General features: G+C 32.3%; 1 protein-coding gene across 2 annotated transcripts; it reads left to right on the top strand.

The window, feature by feature from the left end:
• Positions 1-2041: 2041 nt before the first annotated feature.
• On the top strand, positions 2042-20736 carry LOC126841888 (transcription factor Sox-9-A-like). Of its 2 annotated transcripts, none has more exons than XM_050578649.1 (5): positions 2042-2235; positions 10723-10869; positions 17366-17575; positions 18892-19064; positions 19785-20736. In XM_050578649.1, exons 1-5 carry the CDS (start codon positions 2042-2044, stop codon positions 20066-20068), a joined length of 1008 nt encoding a protein of 335 aa, XP_050434606.1. In that variant the 3' UTR covers positions 20069-20736. The 2 variants fall into 2 exon arrangements, with proteins under 2 accessions (XP_050434606.1, XP_050434605.1); XM_050578648.1 differs by having other exon boundaries at positions 19782-20736.
• The last annotated feature ends 684 nt before the right edge of the window (positions 20737-21420 follow it).

Raw genomic sequence — 21420 nt, 5'->3', positions numbered from 1 at the left:
CGATTGACCTTTTATTACAATAAAAATGTTTAATAATTTGTTCTTAGCCCAAAGTTATGAAATACAAAAAAAAAAAAGAACTTAAAACTTATACAGATAGCCTGAGCGTATTATTACGGATTCATCCGTCGAACACCTTCTATTGCATTTAGCATATTTGATCCTATTATGTAGATATTGTGAAAATTGCACGGTATTGAATAATATATATTTTTTTTATATTTTTACACATTCAGATTTTTCAGTAACGTTAAATAAGATTTATCTTTTCTACGAATCGCGATTTTTCAAGAGGGAAAATAAGTAAAAATTCAAAATGATTTGATATTTTTTTAAGATGTTTAAGGCACCTAAACAATTTTTACAGACTGCTGACCGGCTTTCTAAAAAAAACGATTCATGTATTATTATAATTAGTGATGGGAAAATCCGGATATTGCGAAGTTCAAAAAACCGGAGTTTTAAACTTCGAAATTCGAAATCCGGAGTTGTAATATTCGAACTTCGAAATCCGGATTTCGAAGTTTTCGTTATAAATCCGGATTTCGAAGTTTTCAGTTATAAATCCGGATTTCGGAATTTTCATTATAAATCCGTAGATTGGATTTCAATTTTTTTACAATAATAAATTAATTATATTAGTTAATTATTTAATATTATGTACAACGTGTTTATGTACACAAAAATATTTAATTATTTAATTGGTAAATTAGGTATCTGTTTTTATAGTTATAAGAACATTATGTATAAACATATTTACAAGTCTCAATGACACTTTTATAATAAATTAGAACAATAAGTTATAATAATATGAAAAATACACAACAATATATATATAATATATATATATATATAAATGAGGAAAAATAAAAAAATACAGCATACTTACTTTGTATTTAAACTAGATTACATTTATGAAACTTAAAGTTCATTAGAAACATATAACTTAGGGTAATTTAGTTGAAGGGGTCCGATAATAGCATTTCATAGAGGATTAAAAGTCAACTAATTTAAATAATTTAGTCATCTTGTACTGCTGAATTAGTAATTACAAAATGGCTTTATGAATTTTAAAATCGGTAATTTGGCTTTTTATTTAAACCCAGGTTACGGTTTCTGAAGTTCAAATTTTGAAATCCGGATTTGTCATTAAACCCGGATTCTTCGTAAAATCCGGATTCTTCGTGAAATCCGGATTCTTCGTGAAATCCGGATTTTTTTCATTGAACTTCGAAAACCGAAAACCGGATTTTACGGATTTTAAGAAAATCCGGATTTATTTCCCATCACTAATTATAATATATCACATTTTTTGTGTTTTATTCATAAAAAAAGTCGGAACGCGACAAAAGTGTTTAAAATACATATCAAGCTATTTTTCTTTCTTAGCTCGTTTGTTTGATAACTGTGGTTTTTCCCCAAAAGTCTGTACACTTGATAACTTTAACATGACACGCGTTACTATGGTCATGTGCAAGCAGTGTGGTAAAACCGCTCACCCCGTGGACGTAAGTACAACATCAATTAACGTTATTACCGCGACCGATTTTATTTTAGTCGCACTGTGATTTATTTGTTTATTTTTGAGTGGATTTTAAATAAAAACGGAAGAAAAAAATTAAAAAAAAAAACGATAATTATAAACGTACCGTTTGAACAAATGTAATGTGTATATACATACTGTACATATTGTTATAATTAAGAGGGGACTGGGGATTTTCGTTACGCTCCGCCTGGTCTCGGCACACACACACACACACACACACGCGCGCGCGGTGGGAGCAAAAGAGATCTGCCGCCGTTGCTGCTGTACGTGTGATAAGATCTACGGGGATCGAAACCGTCGTCTAGATCTTCGGGTCACAGTACGTTTGCCGGTCTGGTTTGTGCCGGTTCGAATGATCCACCGGCACTGTGCTCACGCGGATTTTTTGGGTTTTTAATATTTTCACCGTCTCCGGGTGATTTTTGGATTTCGCTTAAAATATTGTTGTTTATTGTTGTTATTTTTTTTTTTATCCCAAACAACAACAAACGAAAAATGGCCGACAGCCTGGTGAAACCCGGACCGTCCGGTAAAAAACCGGTCGTGACGATCACGGCCAGCGCCGCGGCCAGCGTGACGGCGGCGGCCAGGGCGGCCATGAACAAAGACAAAGACAACGTTCAGATAAACGACGCGGTCAGCAAAGTGTTGCAAGGATACGACTGGACATTGGTGCCGGTGATGGCCAAGTAAGTACCCAATTCCGGATCGGTGTTTAAATGTTGTACAGTCAAAATTTGGGTGTCATGCGATACTTGAATACTTGAATTGAATTGATTGTATGTACAATTCTAGTATTCAAACACGGCTGCCGAGCAATACCTACGTACGAAGTGCTGCTAAAAATATTCGAATTGTAATTTTTAAAACATTTTCAAAATTCGTTGGACTTAAAAAAATGTGTATATTACCTAGGAAAATGCTCAAATAATAATTTTCGTTACCAAGTCGCAGAAGAGGCGCTAAAAAAATAGGGAATACGGTCACATGCTTATCATCAGTATTTCCAAAGTCAGCACAGGGTTTGGTATGTTTGATATTGTTTGCTTATTAAACACATTCTTTCGTTTATATATATAAAAAAAAAACATGATAAAATAATATGTAGTACTGGCATATGTTTTTTTTTTTTTTTATAATTTATACAATATTATTATATTACAAATTTAAAAACCTTAATAATTTTGTGTTCGATCAACTAGGTTTGTCCTAAGTGCTTGCGTATACATTTGTGATATGACTCATAAAAGTAATTAATACTAGTTTTCTTCAATGGCTGTGTGTTACCTGTGCCTAATTAAAATAGCAACAACCACACTAAACAAGTGATCAATATGAATCGCTAATAATTAATTTTAAGTATAATTATTGTACACAAACTACCTATAAATGGCATTTTTTTTTATAGAAATAACGAAAAACAGCGTGTTTTTAGTTTTTCATACGGCTTACCCTTTCAATCAATAAAAGCCTATTCAAAGAAATCTACACCATTTTAGATTCCTACCTAAACTCCAAGTAAGATAAGAACTTCCTCATGAATTTGTTTTTTCGTTAAATTATCTTAGAAAATGTTTCAATTTTCATTAAGTAAATTACAACTTGAAAAGGAATACACTTTTTTTTATGTACAAAATTACATTGATCTCATTTATTTACAATTACCTGGCTCCATTAATTATAATAATACTATCGTTTATATTTTGTCTCGTTTTATGAATTATCTTATGAAATTTTCAAAATCACAATACATTGAACGGAATTGATGTGTAGTACTTTTTTTTTTTTTTTTTGCTGAAACACTTGTTTTCAAACAACTTACAATAATATATTACAGTCATACCTATAACCTACGTTGGTTACGCCTAACAACAGCGGATCTCCAAGACCGTTTAAAATCATTGATCTTGCCCGCGATAGCGACGCAAATGTCGAGTTATCTAAAGGGAAAAAATGTCATTTTCCGCTATTATAATATTTTGATTTATGCGAAAACGTACACAACAGTAATGCGTTCGATCACTCACTACATTATTATTATTATTATTATATTATGTATACCGACCCTGGTAATAAGTTAGGAAATTATTTTCACGACGGGTAGGTCCGTGGACGAATTACAAGGGTGGAAAAGTGCTTGTGGCCGCAGAACCCATCCCCGGTGTGTCCGGTCTGACATGATAATAGATCCGCACCACTTAAGCCCGGACCCCCGGCCGACTTTCCCCTATTCGACAGTGTAATAGATGATTCTAGATTTTTCCCTATTTTTTTTTTTTTTTAACCTAATCATACCGTCAACGGTCACGGGACTTTTACGAAAATAATATCTGCCTCCTCCTTCACACACACACAGACCCAGAACTGCCGCCTCGCATTGCCTTTTGTGTATAACGCCAATTTTTTTTTTTTGTTCGTATCATCGTACAAAACGAAATTAATTGGACGGTCTGGATAACACACTATATACATATGTATATAATATATATATATAGGATTCACCCTCTAGATGAATAGATACTTAATTCGTTTTGGGGTTAGACCGCGTGGGCGTGAATTCAAAAGTCGACCCGCGGAAAAACGCGAGAAAAAAAAGGTCTTTTCATTAACGGCATTAACTTTAGTAATTAAAAAGGTCAAAACCCCCGTCGGACAGACGGTTGTCGACAGCATTTAATAAACCCGTACATAAGGGTTTGCATTAAAATACAGTAGCACCGGGTTCTGTTGGCTTCGCTAATCCACGTTAATCTTAACTCCGGCTGCATGATCATTAGCAAACATACGTCAACTTAGCTGCATTATGAATACACATTTCGGCGGCACGATCGAGGTGTCACATAGGCATAGACTATAATTAGCCAACCCTCGGGGTCTAGGAGAAAATATGCAGGGCACAAGAATAACAACGTTAATGGCCGTCAATTGTGTGTTACAAATTTATCATATCTCGAATGAAGAGTGCAAAAAGAGAGTTTTGGATTTTTAATTTTTTTCACTCTCGACAGCGCGAAAATAATTGGACACATCATAAACCGCGTTGTTAGCGTAGTGATTTTTGCATTTTCTTCTTCGTTATATTTTTTGCGATTGACCACACGATTCCTTTGTAGAACCACTGGACCGAGTCATTTATGTGTGACGTCATCGGTTGAAAAAATACCAATCTTTTCTACAATCGTACAACGAAAAAAAAAAAATCAGGCGGATTATTCGAGTTTAAACTTTGAAAACGAAACGACTTTTCGAAGAAAGGTAAAAAATAATTAAAAATGTATTTTATATAGTCGCGACGAGCGTCTTAGTGCGGTTCTATTAAAATATTATAGTCTTAAAGTGTAATCTCTTAAAACTTTTCGCGCTCACAGCTAAGGGAGTTCTGTGTTGTTAATTTGTTTTCTCAGCACAATCCTAAATGTAAAGGGCTTCTATTAATTAAACTAAATACAAGTATTTTCGCACACCTCTAACCCGTTGAAACGACAGTAAATTATAATAAGTACTTATTATTATCATAGATTCATTGATATGTTTGTAAATAAAAGTATTTCGAGTTGCCTGAAAGAACAATTATTGTATAATGTGCATAACATTTATTTTGCATTATATCAATTTTTAGTTATTATTTTTAACTCCAGCCTACTCCCACACCCAATAACTTGCTCCAAGTTTCGTTTTAATTAAATCATTGTGAAATACAATATACTGTCAGATACTCACGGCTCTAATTTAAAACTTTATTTGATTGACTCGGTGCAGGAATTTATGACACTTTATTCCCATTGGTATTAAAAGTTTTCTGACGGTGAATCATTAATAATCATTTCTAACGGTTTCAATAGCATGGAAATAGTTATTAATTCTGAAACCTATTTTACATATTTTTAGATTATAATTGCAATTTTTGCAATTATTAAATTTGTTATACAGTCTTAATTGATTTACCAAACCTTAACAAAACGTTTTGGAAATAGCTGAATGGGTTTAAAGTTTCCGAATTCACTAACGTATCGCATTTAAGTTGTAATAAGTTCTTAGTGTCTACTATAAAGAGATTTACATAATATAAAAAACTAATTAAAAAAATTACAAGTGCATTCATTTGTATGACGACAACGAGTTATTCTAGATAACGATATGTCATCTTTGATAAAAACGTTCATAAAAATTAATTTAATTATTGTATATATTGTGAACGTATATTTTGTTCAAGATTATAATTCAGTTAAATATCTACTACTAAATTTGTTTTTATATTATTATGTCAAAAACGTTGTATTTTTTCAACTTCATGCAATATACTTATTAAACCAAAGAGTTCTACTCTGGGAATAAATGGGCACATCACACCACCTACCTGGGATGGTATTCAATTGGCAGTCACGTGCCACAAAACCTTTGGGTCAATACATTTTATCGGTAGTAACTAACAAGTAATGAAATATAAAACTCATATAACACAAAGCGTTCTTTGACCTTTGAGTTATGATCATAAAGTTTTCAAAAGACTTCAGTCGAACTTTGTTTTTGTTGAGATAATTCTAAAAAGGAGGAATTTACACTTTGACCGTATTAAAGTTCTCGGTTGCTATGTGAGAGTGGATCAACAGTCTTGGATCTTAAAAATAATTGTTCTATATTGTTGATTTGATAGGTAACAATGGCAACTAACCTAATGTAACCTAACTTAACCTAACAAAAACTAAGTAAAGCACAATTTGAACATATACGTTGGTTCTTATAATGATTTTCTTACTTATACCGTAAAACATCTACAGATTCAAAATCATATGGTAAGGTTGGATTTATACAACCGTTAAAGGCGGCCGATCAACTCTAATCGTATCCTCCCTATAACACTAAAAATGCCATTCTAAGCACATTATTGTCATAACAATGCATTTATCGTTATTTATTATTTCTACCATGTACGCTGATTCGCATTGAAGCGTTTATTTGAAAGTTATCTTACGCCCTATTTCTATTTGTAATCAGCTATCATTTAACAATTATTGTCATGTGTACATATTTCAGTGATTATTATCATCAAGTATATTTTGATGTTAGGCTTTCACTTTTTACCCCCTTTGAGTATGTGTTATATTGTTAAATTTCCTACGGAAATAGGTAAAACACAATTGCTTGACGTATAGCAGACTAGGCTGGGAGTGATTATGTATTGAATATTAATTTGGAACGTTTAAGTCACGTTGAAAATATATACATAACAATAGAGTGGCGTTTTGGGCGAAGAACGTTTTGAAAGCGGCCATTTGGTAATATTCATATAGGCACGAAGGGTATGGCGTTAACTCTAGAGATGTTTCGCCTTTTATTATTGGCTGGACAATATATTTTGTTAAAAAAAGTAATAAATGTGTTGTGTATTCGTTGAAAAATGATCTAAACGCGACCGCGCCGCGGTTTCCAAGTACGTGTACAAGGGTAATATTATAATATATTATTTTTTTTTAACAATATACAATTTACCGCCTTTGTTCGTTTTATAATATTTTTTATTTGTCATAATCAAAAACGATAGATAATGTATCGCGGCAGTAATAATAACAACAACAACAAAAAACAAACTGTACGGTTATCGAAAAACTTTAAACGTAAACACGGTTTGTTGTTTATTCAATGAACTGCTGGTGCTCCATTGCTATTGTATTATTATTATTATTATTAAGGCGGAGGGTTAAAAAAAAGAAAGAAAAAAAAACTTGTAGCCCTTTATCGCTGGACCACGTGCACGTGCGTTCACAGCTCTGAATGAATAATTCCGGTATTTACGATCGGACCGAGTAATAATAAGAATAAATTGTGTGTCGGATGTGTCTCTTAACACGAAATTAGCTGAGTCGGTCGCGTTTGGAATATTGATGGTCATGACGCGACACTCGGCGACCAGATAAAAATTAACAAAATATTTTACAGTATTTTTCTCCCTTGTCTTACCTTGTCCTCCCATCTCACAGTACTCACACTCTTTTCGGTTAAGATATTTTTGTGTTGGGCATATTCTCGTGGGCGTCGATCACAAACACCGCTATCAGGCCGCCGTTACTGCTGATTAATATTTTGTCATTTTCAACGTACCATTCCATATACACACACACACCGCATCGTAGAGTCATTATTATTATTATTATTAAAAACGTCCTGTCCAATTGAAATCCACGCACGTCCCCGGTCGTATTATCTCCCCGAGAGATTTCCGGTCGTTCCTTATCTTCCGGTAGGGCGGACGCCGCCGTTGTTGGCGCTAGACGTTTCATTTTGCACGCATTTGCATTACACTGTGAATTAATCGTGATAGGAAAAATTTTCACAAGCCCGCAAATTCAATAATATCTTAGTGCTGCTCGTCGCCATATAACGTTGTAATATAATAATACGCGGGCTTTGGTCCTACTTCGAATGTAATGGTTATTTTCAGTAAAATAAATATTATAATAATTGTAGCTCACATCACGAGAACTGCCAATACAAGTGTAATTAATGTGTAAAAATAACGTTGTCGTGGACGTTTGATGTTTGCCTTTGGCAATTGTAATAACTAATAACCGGTCAGGGTATGCACAGCAACTGAATCGTATAAGATACACTACAAAACCTTCGAATAACAACGGTAACCCAACCTAAACAAAATCTGCGATACTTAAATGTGTTAAATAATGTTTTACTAAATACTAATAATTTTTCACAACTGACGGTAAGATACCGCGCTGTAACGATATTGCTAATATTTGTTACATTTAAAAGTAAGGACTTGTATTATTAGTGCAACATGTGATTTTGTATAAAAAGAAAATAGCAATTAGTTGTGTTATTTGTACCAAAAGGCTAAACGGGCGGATTGACCAATAGATACTGTTGGCACAGCGCTTATGGCCTTAGGCTAACGACAGAAACTACGTTAAGAAATATTGAGGCAATACAGTCATATAGTATAGCACAATGTCCGGTTGAATATTGTATTAAATTATATTTTGTAAAAAATATAGAAACAAACAATAAAAAATAATTAGGTACTTTAAAATAAAATACATCTATCATAGTTTAATGTATTCAAGTGTAATGTTTATAATGTAGGTAGTATGTACACGCCATGTGTGAATTGTAGTGCTAGGAAACATTAACAGGACTAGTTGAACAGTAACAGGTGTTGACTTGAGATATGTAAAGCCAATTGTCCTAGCCAAATTACTAAACTTAACTGTTCGCACATTTAAAATACAGTTCAGCTATTCAATTGCGTTGATTATTGTAAAAATAACTGCAAAAGTGAACCAAGTCCATTTTTTTTTTCACGATGTGAGGTTTTTAGCGCAAACTAATAACATCTTTCAGTGCCACTGGCAACCGAGTCCTTAGTTCATCTCAATTCTGCAAAATGGCAACATGTAAACTGCATTGTACCGTACGGTAGATTACTTCTGGAAATCAGCTGTGATGGACTTGATTCACTTATATTCCGAACCCTTCATTCAAATATAATATAAAAGTTATAACACGGCATGATTTTTACAGCAAAAAAAGTAATATTATTGCATTTGCTGTTATTACCGTCGGCGAACTATTAATCATCGTTACGGACTGGAGGTGCTGATAATAATTTATGAGGCCTATATGGAAGCAATATTAGTTGACCGTATAAATAAAATACTAGTATTAGCCCTCGGATGGTTTATCGACCCTTCAGCCTATTCGCGTGCGTTTTTACAAGAAAATATTATACAATATAAATTACTAATACTTACGGTGTAATCAGTTTTGAGAAATGGCCTGGTTCTCAAATCATTTGGTTGTTTCGAAAATAAAATAACAAATTACCGGTGAAAAAAAAACCAATAATGTTCTTGCAATATTGTGCGATCTCGTGGTAGGGTCTATGTATACATTTCATTAACACTACCTGTTAGACAGCCTTTGACAATAAACGGCTTGTTGACTCAAAAGACTGCGTACGACAGACATCCATTTCGAAAATAAAAAATGAGTCTCCCATTCACCTATCCGAATTAACATAGTGTTATGTTGCTTGTCGCCGAAAGAATAATATCTGTTGGGAAACAGAAAATAATGTATTACTTTTGGACACTCGCCCATTTTTGGTTCTTGCGGCCGTTACGGCAAGCACAAGGGAAGATCGTATCGGGGCACCGTTTTAGACCGACCTGTGGGTTGTATTATTTTTAAATGAAAATTCGAAAACAGCAAAACGTACGCAATTAATTTTAAACGGTCTTACGACCCGTGAAAAATATTCCAATTAATTTGTACAGATAAGAGCAAAAAAAAAAAAAAATAGCCACATGAGTTCAATGAATATCCTGTAGAAAAACAACAACATGATATTATTAGAACAGTGAAATTCCTTGATATTGGCCAGACTTCGAAGGGTTGAAAACGGTCCGTTACTGGTTCAACCACCGTACTAGTACAGGCAGAGATATTATGAATATATTTTTTAAAACACTTTGTAATGCATGTAATTAATAGTTGAATTCTTAGCGTATTTCCAGATGAGTCAAGTTTGGAGAAAAATGACTCCTTACATAAGTTCCTATTTTACCTTTTGTCTCCTAAAACCGTGCTCTCGATCAATACGTTGCCCCTGTAATAATGTTCTTCGCAGTACAGTTGGTAGAGCCTCATAAAAGTATTATTATAGTCACTGAATTGTGCTTGGACGGTATAACAAAGAACGTTATAACATATAAATAAGTTTCGTTACTTTATTTGCTATATGGGATTTTTTTAATGGTCATTAATCATTATTAGTTTTCAGGGTAAAGAAATAATTTTCGGTACCTATTTTAAAATCAACCCATACTAATTTGGCAACTAGAGAGGTTATCGGGCCAAGGGGTTTATTTTGCGATAGTAAAGAAAAATCATGTTCATCAATTTATATGTTTTTGGGATCACTGAATTAAAATGTTGTATAATTTATATTTATATAATTACAAATCTAGGTAGAGTGATTTCTTTAATTCCAAACAAAAAATTCATATTTGTAAATAATTTATTATATGTATATATAAAATATATTTTAGAAGTGAGCCATAATTGTGTCAGTATTTCACCTTAAATTTAATCATTACAAGTATTTGCAGCTAATTTTTTTTTCGTTTATTTACATATTTTTATTGGCCGTTCATTATTTTCAGACCACCTTCCGAAAAGAAAAGCTCTCACGTCAAGAGACCTATGAACGCCTTTATGGTCTGGGCTCAAGCCGCTCGTCGCCAACTGGCCGAACAGTATCCACAACTTCACAACGCCGAACTCAGTAAAACGCTCGGTCAGTTATGGAGGTAAGTTATACAATATCAAAGTGATATTTAACCGACCCGTATAACATTGCTGACCTCAATACCGACAATGTTATTTAATCATTTTTTCTAAGTTATTTGTAATTTGATTCGGTTACTCTTAAGTGGCGTGAGACTTCAAGTTCAAAATTTATAATTAATTACTCGAAGCTAGTTGGAATTTTCAGTAAATTATTCTTAATTTGAAAAGTTAACAAGCCATGTTAATAAGTAACCATTTAAAAAGTTCTTAAAGTCTTAGCACATAACGGATGAGGTTATATTTTTGGAAAACAAATCAAAATTGGATGAACTTTATTGACTATAAAATTATAAAAAATAATAACTTTGAAATGTCTATTATCTTTAATGTTATCGACGACTGGGTTATGCTATATTAAACTAGAACGCAATGATATTATTTCACTAGTGAAATTTTGTTTGTTCAGCATTATCGCTATCAAAACTATACATGTTCATACAATATATTAGACGCACAATGTTGCCATGTTATCTCGTGATTTTTGTTTTAATTTTGCGCCACTATCGCCGTTGTTGGCTCTACGAGTAAATGTCAAACACTGGGATAGATGTGTATTTATTCAAGTTTTAACAATTAAAATAAGGAAACGGCCGGCTTACGTGTTTGTGTATTATTAAAGTCACATCAATTAATTTGCGCGTTTAACTGTATAAACGGTTTTACGACATGGTATTATCTTTTAAAATCCGTATTCTATATATTGATCACCTATAGCGATAGCCGAGAGGGTAAACACGGGCCGATTCATTAATCAAACACAAGCTGGATAATATTACAATATTATCGTTTATTTAACGATTAAACGCGATCACTTAAACACTGCTCTACAACTGCGTGCTATGGTAATTCATTTTCTGAGTTACTTTATTGAGTCAAAGAGTTAGGCGTTATTCCACTATTTATCGATCCCTCAGATCCCCATGCAATCTTTAACTGATTTTTAATATTCTTTATAATAATTTGATTAATACAGAATAAAAAACCGTAGCTTTCAAACCATTAAACAAAACCTTCTCGATTTCACGTCTGAGCTAAAAAAATGTTTTGTCAAATTTAAATTGCTTTCATTAAAATATATTTCCAATTACACCAATCGCGTGTATTTCAAATAGTTTTTTTTTAATAACGTCTATATTTTTCTATTCTCCAATTATAGTGCGTACAATAATTAGACAATTTTTAAAATATTAACAATTTTAAAAAAAAAGGTCATAATAGCCACACCGGTCGTGGCCTGATAAGACTATGTTTACCCGACAATCAAACTAGCAATTATTTCCACTTTTCATAATATTACAATATCGTGTCATTATCATTATAAACTTACTCGATTATACAATACGTTCTTGTTTAGTTTTTTTTTTTGCAACCAATCATTTGTAATTTTTGTTTTACCGCTAAGTATACACCATTATAATGTTAGTTTCTTTTTTCTTTTTACAGCATGACTTATATAGAGCCATATATGTATAGTGTACACCGAGTGATTATTTTTAATTTAACGATCAGAATAGAATTCAGCATTAAATTGGTTAGACCACGCGGCGTACTGCTGACCGTGAATTTTTTAACAGGGTATTATTTTTTTTTAACATCGATGCGAAGCTGAGTAGGTATTGTTTTTACAGAGATGTGTTTTTGCGTCTGGACCCACGATTTCTTTTAAACCGCTGAACAGTTTTGTTGTTGTTAAGTAAGTCTGTAGATCATAAATCGTGCCTAGCCGGTATTATATTGGGCCAAACATAAATCATCCACCCCTTACTCTTCGAAATCGATAAAAACGCCTAAAAAATGCAAATATTTACCAACTATAATTTAGGCGCGCTGTATAACTTTTTGTAAAAATAGTCGAATTATTTTTAAATTTGTATGGAATATATTTTAGACATAGTACCATCGATGAAAGATGATTGATTAAAAAATTGTATCTCTTTTAATTATGATAATCCCTGAAAATCTGTGATCTGTTTTGGTAGATTCAGGTACTATTAGGATCGGATTGTATATGTACATAATAGGAACACTCTGGAAAATTGCCACGGACGAACCTTTTTTAGTTTTTATCGGCAATCCCTTTAATGGAACCCTATGCCGTTTTTGGCACGCTTTATCACTAGTTTCTAAACTTAATATTTTAACATTGCATATTCGGTTACAATGCAATATGATTATTATGGTTTGCATATGCTCTACTAGCCACTCCAACAACGCCGTTTACACAGATACGCTATACAGGTTACAGTAGTGATAACAGATAATATAACACTAGTATTTGGATTGTATCATGTACACACTGTATCAACTATCATAATATACTTAATAATAATCCTAATAATGTGTACTGTAGGGTTAAAAAGTAGAGTGGTGTTTTAGACTCATGGAATCCATCATACAACCAACATTAAATCAAACATATATCGTAATCTTTGTACTGAATACATACATACACATAGGTATAGGTGTAATTAGGTTTGAAGTCAGTACATGTAACCAAAGTGCGACATGACAGTTATTACACATAAAGTAAAGCAGCACATAATTTATAAATAAGCTTGCGTCGAAACGTTTCGTTTGACGAATCTAACTTTGGAAAATATCAATAGCATATTATAATTTTTAATCTACTCTATTTGATAAAGATGCTACTGGAGTATAAAACTGTCTAGCAAAAAAAAAAAAAGTCCTGGTGTGTTTACCAACACAAGAAAAAAAACAATATTGTTATCCTAATACTTTTTCAGCTTCGTTTTAAATCTCATAATACTTAAACTCGTAAACTATTGCAGCTTATATATTCGGTTAAGCTCTTAAGTGCCTTATACTCAAAGTTAAATTAAAATAGTTTCGAAGGTAAGAACTTCACTGTACAGTAAATACTTAATAACCTCTAAAAAATAGTACATTATTATACACTTCCAACGGATTGTAGAAAAATTAAGATAGAAAACACGTTTATGTATGAGATCGAACAATTATCTAAAAACAGAATAAAATTAAAAAAAATCCCAGTGGTTTTGGTTATGCAATAAACAGTGAGAAACTTATTTGGAAATTAATTAAAATAGCAGGAAATCGTATAAATGTTTTTTTATCTGGTTAGCCAAGCAGGTTAATTAAAAAAAAAAACAATACAAACTTTATAATGGTAAATGTTCACTGTATCAAAAAATACCACCATATATTTTAATATAAGCGAGGGTTAGCTGTAATTTTTCATTGCCAGTTCTGCAGTGACGTAGTCAGTCTTTTTTTTTTTTTCGTTCATTAATTATTACTTTTTAAGCTGGTATTTACATAATATACACGTTTTTGTTCCCGCCTCGTTCAAGTTTCGCAAAATTGCGAGTATCGCATACATATATATATATATATATTATAATATTACTCTTCCTGCTCTAACGATCCGTTTGTGCCTACATACATACATAATGTTCTGTAGTAATGCGTTTTCATTGTTGTAAAAATCATAATATAATACTAATAACCGTTAAAACAGTAGACACTTAAACAAAACAAAATATCGTTACAAGGGTCACATAATACGACTGAACAATAATTATCATACAGAAACGTTTCGTTTTGGATATGAGTAAAATATGTTTTTGACTTTGCTTCATTGTGACATATTTTTCAAACCACTGAATATCCACGTTGATGGATTTGAAAATATTACAGGTTCCTCGTTCAAGTATGCCTAAGTAGTGTCACATTATTAAAATAATAGAAAAAAAATCTCCAGGTAGTCGATCTCATAAAAAATAATCTTATACGAAACTCCAATAATATAATATATTCTGTTACAACTCATGTATTTTAAGTTACTTAACAAAAAAAAACTTCAACAAAAACATATTTTTTTTTCTTTTATAATGAGTTTAGGTAAATGTTTGTTTTCTATAAACAATTCACTAATTTGTAAAATTATTTAACTTAATGTCAATAAAATAGATTAAAAAATTATCAATTTATTGTAATTATAATATAATATGTAAAATAATTTTTCTAATGATATTGGAAAATGTTTTTAAGCAGAAGTTTATTTTCACTTTATTTAATTGTCTAGCCCTTTACAATATCCCCACTCCCTCTCCAGATTCCGTTCTTAGCTCTCAATCCATCCCTTATGTTTGCTCTTCATTATCCTTACTTCTGGTGGCCGGTCTTATGATTCAGCTTTTTTGTAAAATATTGTATTCTCTTTTCATTGTGTTCATTTTTATTTTATAACAATATTGTTGTCTTATGCTATTATTCTAATTGTTGAGCTATGTGTTTTTGTTTAAATAAAAGCTATACAAAATTAAACAAACTTTCATTTTTTAGTTTCATCTACGATTAACGATGGCCGACTGAGTAAAAAAAAGTCATGTTGACAATATAACAACTGTAACATATTACGCTCGATGGTGAACTCCTGAAAGCTAACCTATTTTTTTTTTTTTTTACAATCTGTTGAACCGATTTAGGTGTCAACGAAAAACGCGTTTCTATTTTATTATTCAGTCTTCACGTCCACGGTGCCCCGTACAGTAATGGACTTTTTTTTAAACAACGCTTCTATCCCGTCTGACATTAGTTTAATTTTTTATTCTAACCGACTCTTCCGCCGTTGCAATGGACCGTAAAATATTCATGTTAAACCGGGAAAGGTCGTACCCCGGAGAGCCCCGAAAGAGACACTCCCGCTCGTTCAATTAGTCGTTCTCTCGCATCATGTACACATACATGCGCACACTTAAAGTCTATAAAGAGTGTATATATACATATTATAAGTGTATACACACAAACACAGGCAGACATAATAACATGAGGTGTGCCGGATATTCCACCGGGAAGCATCTGGGACGACGGATCGGACGTGCGTTTAATTGTCCGTCCATTTCCAACCCTAAACACGTTAACCCTTTGGGACTATGTCGAATATAACATTTACACATACATAATAATACACTACCCCACGCCCCTTGCAGTAGCGGTGTACAACAGGTGTTCGAAACGTGCCACAACAAAAAAAAAATGTCAATAAATCTCCGTCGGCAGCCGAAAGTCTCGACCTTGTCCATACCTCTTTCTTTTTACATTTTTAGATAAGACTTAAAAAAAAAGTAAATTTAGAGTTTCGATTTCGTCTGTCGTATAACGCCGACGCAAAGCGGGAAAATTGATAATTTTATGATAAATGACGTTGTTTTTTTGAAGTTTGCGCCAAACTCCAAACCTTAACCCGACCAAACTTTAACCAGCTATCGCTTCTCATCGACGACGGTTTGAAACCTCAACTCGTATAATTATAATGTTTCAACGACGGTGGTCCAGCCGTAGTCTAGGCGAGTAAAAAATAAGTTACCATAGTTCGGATTTTGCACGTTATGAGTAAGAAAAATAGCACAGTATTTTTTATCGAAAAAACTATTAAATACATCTATTGTGTATTGTATTCGAGATTTTTTTTTTAATGATTTTTAACATAATATATTATTATAATATGTATAACCAATTCCAAATAATTATAAGTCGATTTACCCTGATTGTACTAGCTCCCAGATGGCAAAGTTTTATTTTTATACTGTACATATATATATATATATATATATAGAGTCAACTTTTGAGCTTTGACACATGTTAACTATTTTTGCCAATTCACTGCAGTTGCTAATGTGCACGTGTCCCGTACATGTGGCTAATGAAAGGGTTTGAACAATTGGATTATAACATAAGTATTTTAGTCTCCTAAACTAACCCCGATTAGTCAATATGGCTGTGTTTCTACTCTTAGCCAAGTTTAGAACAGTATTTTTTAAACGATGATATTCTCTTTTGTATCTACTCTTCTAGTTTATTACAACCGTACAAACTGTCCGATTGCACTAATCTGAATGTAGTCAAATCATAAGTAATATCTGATTATAAAATGTATTTATATTCAACTGTTAGTTTTAACTTACGCTTTAAAAGTAAACCAAATGACAATTTCATCAAAAGTATATGTGTAATAATGTTTGTGAACGTCGAATGGACGACATTTATCAGAAGGAAACAAGTCCACGTCAGTAAATCGAGGTCAAAGTTAAATCTAAAATATGTTACTGCAAATCCAAATGCCTTCGAATAAGTTTCGTTTATTTTTTTATCACACATTTAATTTGTAGTTCGCATATTTTCCATCCTAAAAAATATTCTGGCTAAAGTCCCGTTTAAAACCGCTCTTAACTAGTTTATCATAGTTTTATGGACTGGTACCATTCTGATAAATGCCGTCCAACTACTAAACAATAATAATTAGATGGCAGCCGATTTTTTTTTAATGAAGGTACGATAAATGGTTAGTGGTACGATAGGACTTTAATGAACGTCTTGTCCTATTTCCGAATGGCCGCCAGACGTTTTTTTTTTCTCTAAATCTTTAAGTACATAATATTTATATATATTTTTTGTTTTGAATTTATTTTTTAGATTACTCAGCGACAGCGACAAAAAACCATTCGTCGAGGAAGCCGAGCGATTACGAGTGATACACAAAAAACGATATCCCGATTACAAGTATCAGCCTCGTAGACGCAAAACGCCTAAGAACGTTAACAAACCGGATAAATGTCAACAGGATAACACTGAGCCGAACGAACACCAATATCGACAGCATAAAAAACCCGACAACGGCAACAGGTAACGTTATAGGTGATTGATGTGCGTCTAACATGATGACAACAGACTAGTAATTAATTATGTTATCCGTAATTCAATAAAAAAATAACTCATAAACATATAACCCCTATTCTTATACCTCCATAAAAATATTACATACTTTTAATCGTTAAGGGCCTCTAAACTAGCATTTATTAAGGCGCATTGTATAGGCAATTTTTCGCTTAAACTCAACACGCTAAGCCAAAATGTTTAAACATACATATTACCATAGGAAAGAAGCAACTATTTTTATAATTTTTTTTTTTTTCAACTTTTATAACGCATATAGGATCTATTTTTTTTACAAAAATATTATTAATATGTTTACAATAATTGTTTCTACTTCAAACGTACTGTCCTTAAGGATAGGTGCATCAAAAGCAATTTTTAACATTTTTAAACTGAAATAATTAATTAACTGAAAATAATTTTAAAATTGCGCCACGACTAGATGCTTTGGAAATGTTTTGAAGAACTCAAATATTTTTTCAAAACTCAAATCGGAGTATTATTAGGAACAGTACGTTTGAATTAGAATGAGTTGTTTTCGGCCAAAAATATGCAGAGAAATTAATTTTCATTTATGTAAACTTTTCAAGAAACAATTTTTTTTTTAAAATTAAGGTAATTAAAATTGTATAAATGAAAAAACGCTTAGTATTCGCAATATTTAGGTCAGTTATAAATTATGTATGCGAGACCGATTTGATTTGTTTAACAACCTCATTTGAAATGAAACGAGTCGGTTTACGGATTATTGATTATTTTTGTACAGGATGAGCACCAAATGCGAGCCGGTCAATAACTCTAAAAAAAAAATTAATTTATCTTTATTGATAATTTATACAAAAAAAAAACATTTTTTCTACTTTAACTTCAAATTATGTGTCAACTGTATAATACAATATATTTTTATTAAATGTGGTGTACATCGAGAACATCATCACGGTTGTTTTACTATAAATCGATATAGCGGTAATGATAATGTTAAAGTGGTTTCTTTTTAATAATTAAAAGAAATATATAAAAACAAATTGGCTCTTGTCATCCGCCAACTATATTTTGGTGTAAATCGAATAAGTGAAATAAATAATAATTGTTTTATCTTACTATATTTTTCTAGTTTTTAATATGATTTTTAACGGTAATGGGTATAACGGTACTGCGATTAGAACTAACCAAATTTCGTTATAGGTACCTACATATTTTTGGACTAATGCATTTTCTTTTCTAACTTGTTCGTATGATTTGATTGGTTTGGTTATACGGAATATTTATTTTGTATCATTTTTTAGCTCTAGCGGCCGGTCTATCAAACAAGAAATAGTCACCACCAGCTCCCCGTCGATTAGCAACAGTCCAACCGGTTCGCCGTCAGACCCGCTGACTCCACCCACTACTCCCAATTATTATCCGGCCAAACCTCCCAGGAACAGTTACTGCAACACACCATACAATAATAATTACGGTAAGACTATATCATGTGAATCCATGAATGAATGGAAAAAACTATTAAAAAAAAAAAAAAACAATTTTATAAACCGGGTTACTTGATTTTTAAGTTTTCCTCAAAAAAAAAAAGAAGAAAAATGTTAAGACAGATTTTAAAAATTGTTCTCTAATAAAAAAAAATCCTTGACTTTTTATTTTGAGAATAATACACTGAACGTCCAGTTTAGATTGGAAAATGTATTATATTTTAAAAACTAACGGAAATATTTTCAAATAATTAAAAAACACATTGTTTCTATTATTTCCAAAAATAATGTGTCTCTCGTTAAGTTGAAAATAAAATAAATCAGAAATATCAACAATAAGTAAATAAGTCGACAATATTCAATTTTATAAGAACTACACTTGTCTTGTTCGGTTTTCCTTAAAACAAATTGATTGCGTATGCTTCGATGACACAATAGATACTTTCAGTTTCCTGTTTGTTTTTCCAGCCTCAAATATATATATTTTTTAAGATAATTCAGTAAATGATTTTGTAGCTTCGCCGTGGTTCTCTGATGGTATTGTTTTTTTGCAATTATGTGTTATTATCATATTTTTGTGTCTGGACATACTAAAAAGTAATTTTAAACAAGTGTTTGCCTCCACAATACAGATTTCCTTGCGTTATCGAATTTTCGAATTTTTTATTAATTGCTTAAATATTAATATAATCTTGTTTTTTGCACAGCAGAAGCCGCCATCGACTACAGTTTGGATTTTGGCCGGATGGACGATCTGCCGGCCGTGGAGTCCATAGGGGCCGACATGGTGGACAACTCGGAACTCGACCAATACCTGACACAATACCCGTCCACTTCCGGTGCGTGGGCGGAACCGGATCAGTACTACCACCACGGCAGGTATCACGAACTCCAACCTAACGGCGCGGCCGCCGCCAGGCCGATCCAGAACTTCTCCGAATGTCAAACTCCTTTTTCACCCTCGTATCAGTACGTGGTGAACAACTATAATTGAACATACCCGCTGGAAAAAAAAAATAAAACACTAATTTTGTTTTTAAGACTATGTCCGGTGAAAAAAAAAATACAAACAAAAAAACTGTCAAGCGAGCTCGATAAACGTATGTACGCGCTGTAATTATTTTTTTTATTTTTAATATGTGTAAAAAAAAAACAAAATGTCCAATCACCGCGTGATAATGTTATACAAATCAATAGGTGCGATATAATATTATAATTAATATTTTACAGTATGTACAATATATTATTATTATGTATTAAGCACCGAATGTGAAATTTTGCTCAATTCACGAGCTGGCTTGACTGCGGAAATAACAATAATTGGGTTGTACAATTAAATATCAGTTTTTTTTTTCAATTGTATGGGCGATGCAATAATTTCACGAACCAGGCATAATACATTTTATACTCTCAGTAGGATAAGGATAATTTTTTGTTTACAGTAATTTTAAAAGCCATATTATTGGAAATAAATGAGATTCTAATATCTGCGTTGTTCGTTACACGAATTTAGTATAAAAAATGGCTATGATTTGTGAAACTACTTCAACGCCTGTTCGGTCCATGGACTGAGCACAACATCATATTATGGATAGGATGTATATACATTACAATATAATAGTTTGACTGATAGTGGCAAGGACTTATAATTGTTTTTAAGAAAAAAAAAATGATTACATTATAAATAATAATCTTAAAAAGAAACTATATTGAAATAAATATATATATATATTATTTTTACATGTGTATCTATGTATTTGAGGTAATAAAATATGTTATATTATTATGATTTATAATTACTATTATTATTTGCATACCTATACATTAAACATTATTACTATTGTGTATCGATTGTAACGTTTCTAAGGCAGTATTATAAATTATTAGACTGGCGGAGCCAGACGTCTTTTATTGGCTGGACAAAAAGCTGATCACGTGTAACGTTTAAAAAAAATAAATAGATTTTCAATTACTCAACCGAGGTTGTGGCGGGACATCTCTCGACCGTTTTCCTGCACTGCCAAATTAAGTAATGGTAAGAACATTCGTTGAATGATTTTTCATTTAATGGAAAACATTTAGAAGACCATTGAGGCAACACAAAGTTGAAGTGGGCAGCTTGACCGTCTATAACTCATCTCGTCGGCCGAGCGCCATTATTAATTCCTCGAAAATATGAAATTCTGATAATACTTAATAAATTGTGTTAAAATTATATTATTACTATTTATCGAATAACCCCACAAGTTTTATGCGGAGTGATATCAAGAAATCTGGGCAAATACCGGTGGAGAGGCGTTCACACGGCACACGACTGCCTAAATAATATAATTATATCTCATTAGC

Source organism: Adelges cooleyi, unplaced genomic scaffold (assembly GCF_023614345.1).
Source record: "Adelges cooleyi isolate 19-005CV unplaced genomic scaffold, UGA_ACOO_1.1 ACOO_flye_CR_arks_rails_tigmint_CR_PRNA_41, whole genome shotgun sequence".
Taxonomy (NCBI): domain Eukaryota; kingdom Metazoa; phylum Arthropoda; class Insecta; order Hemiptera; family Adelgidae; genus Adelges; species Adelges cooleyi.
This window is presented reverse-complemented; position numbering and strand designations above follow the sequence as displayed.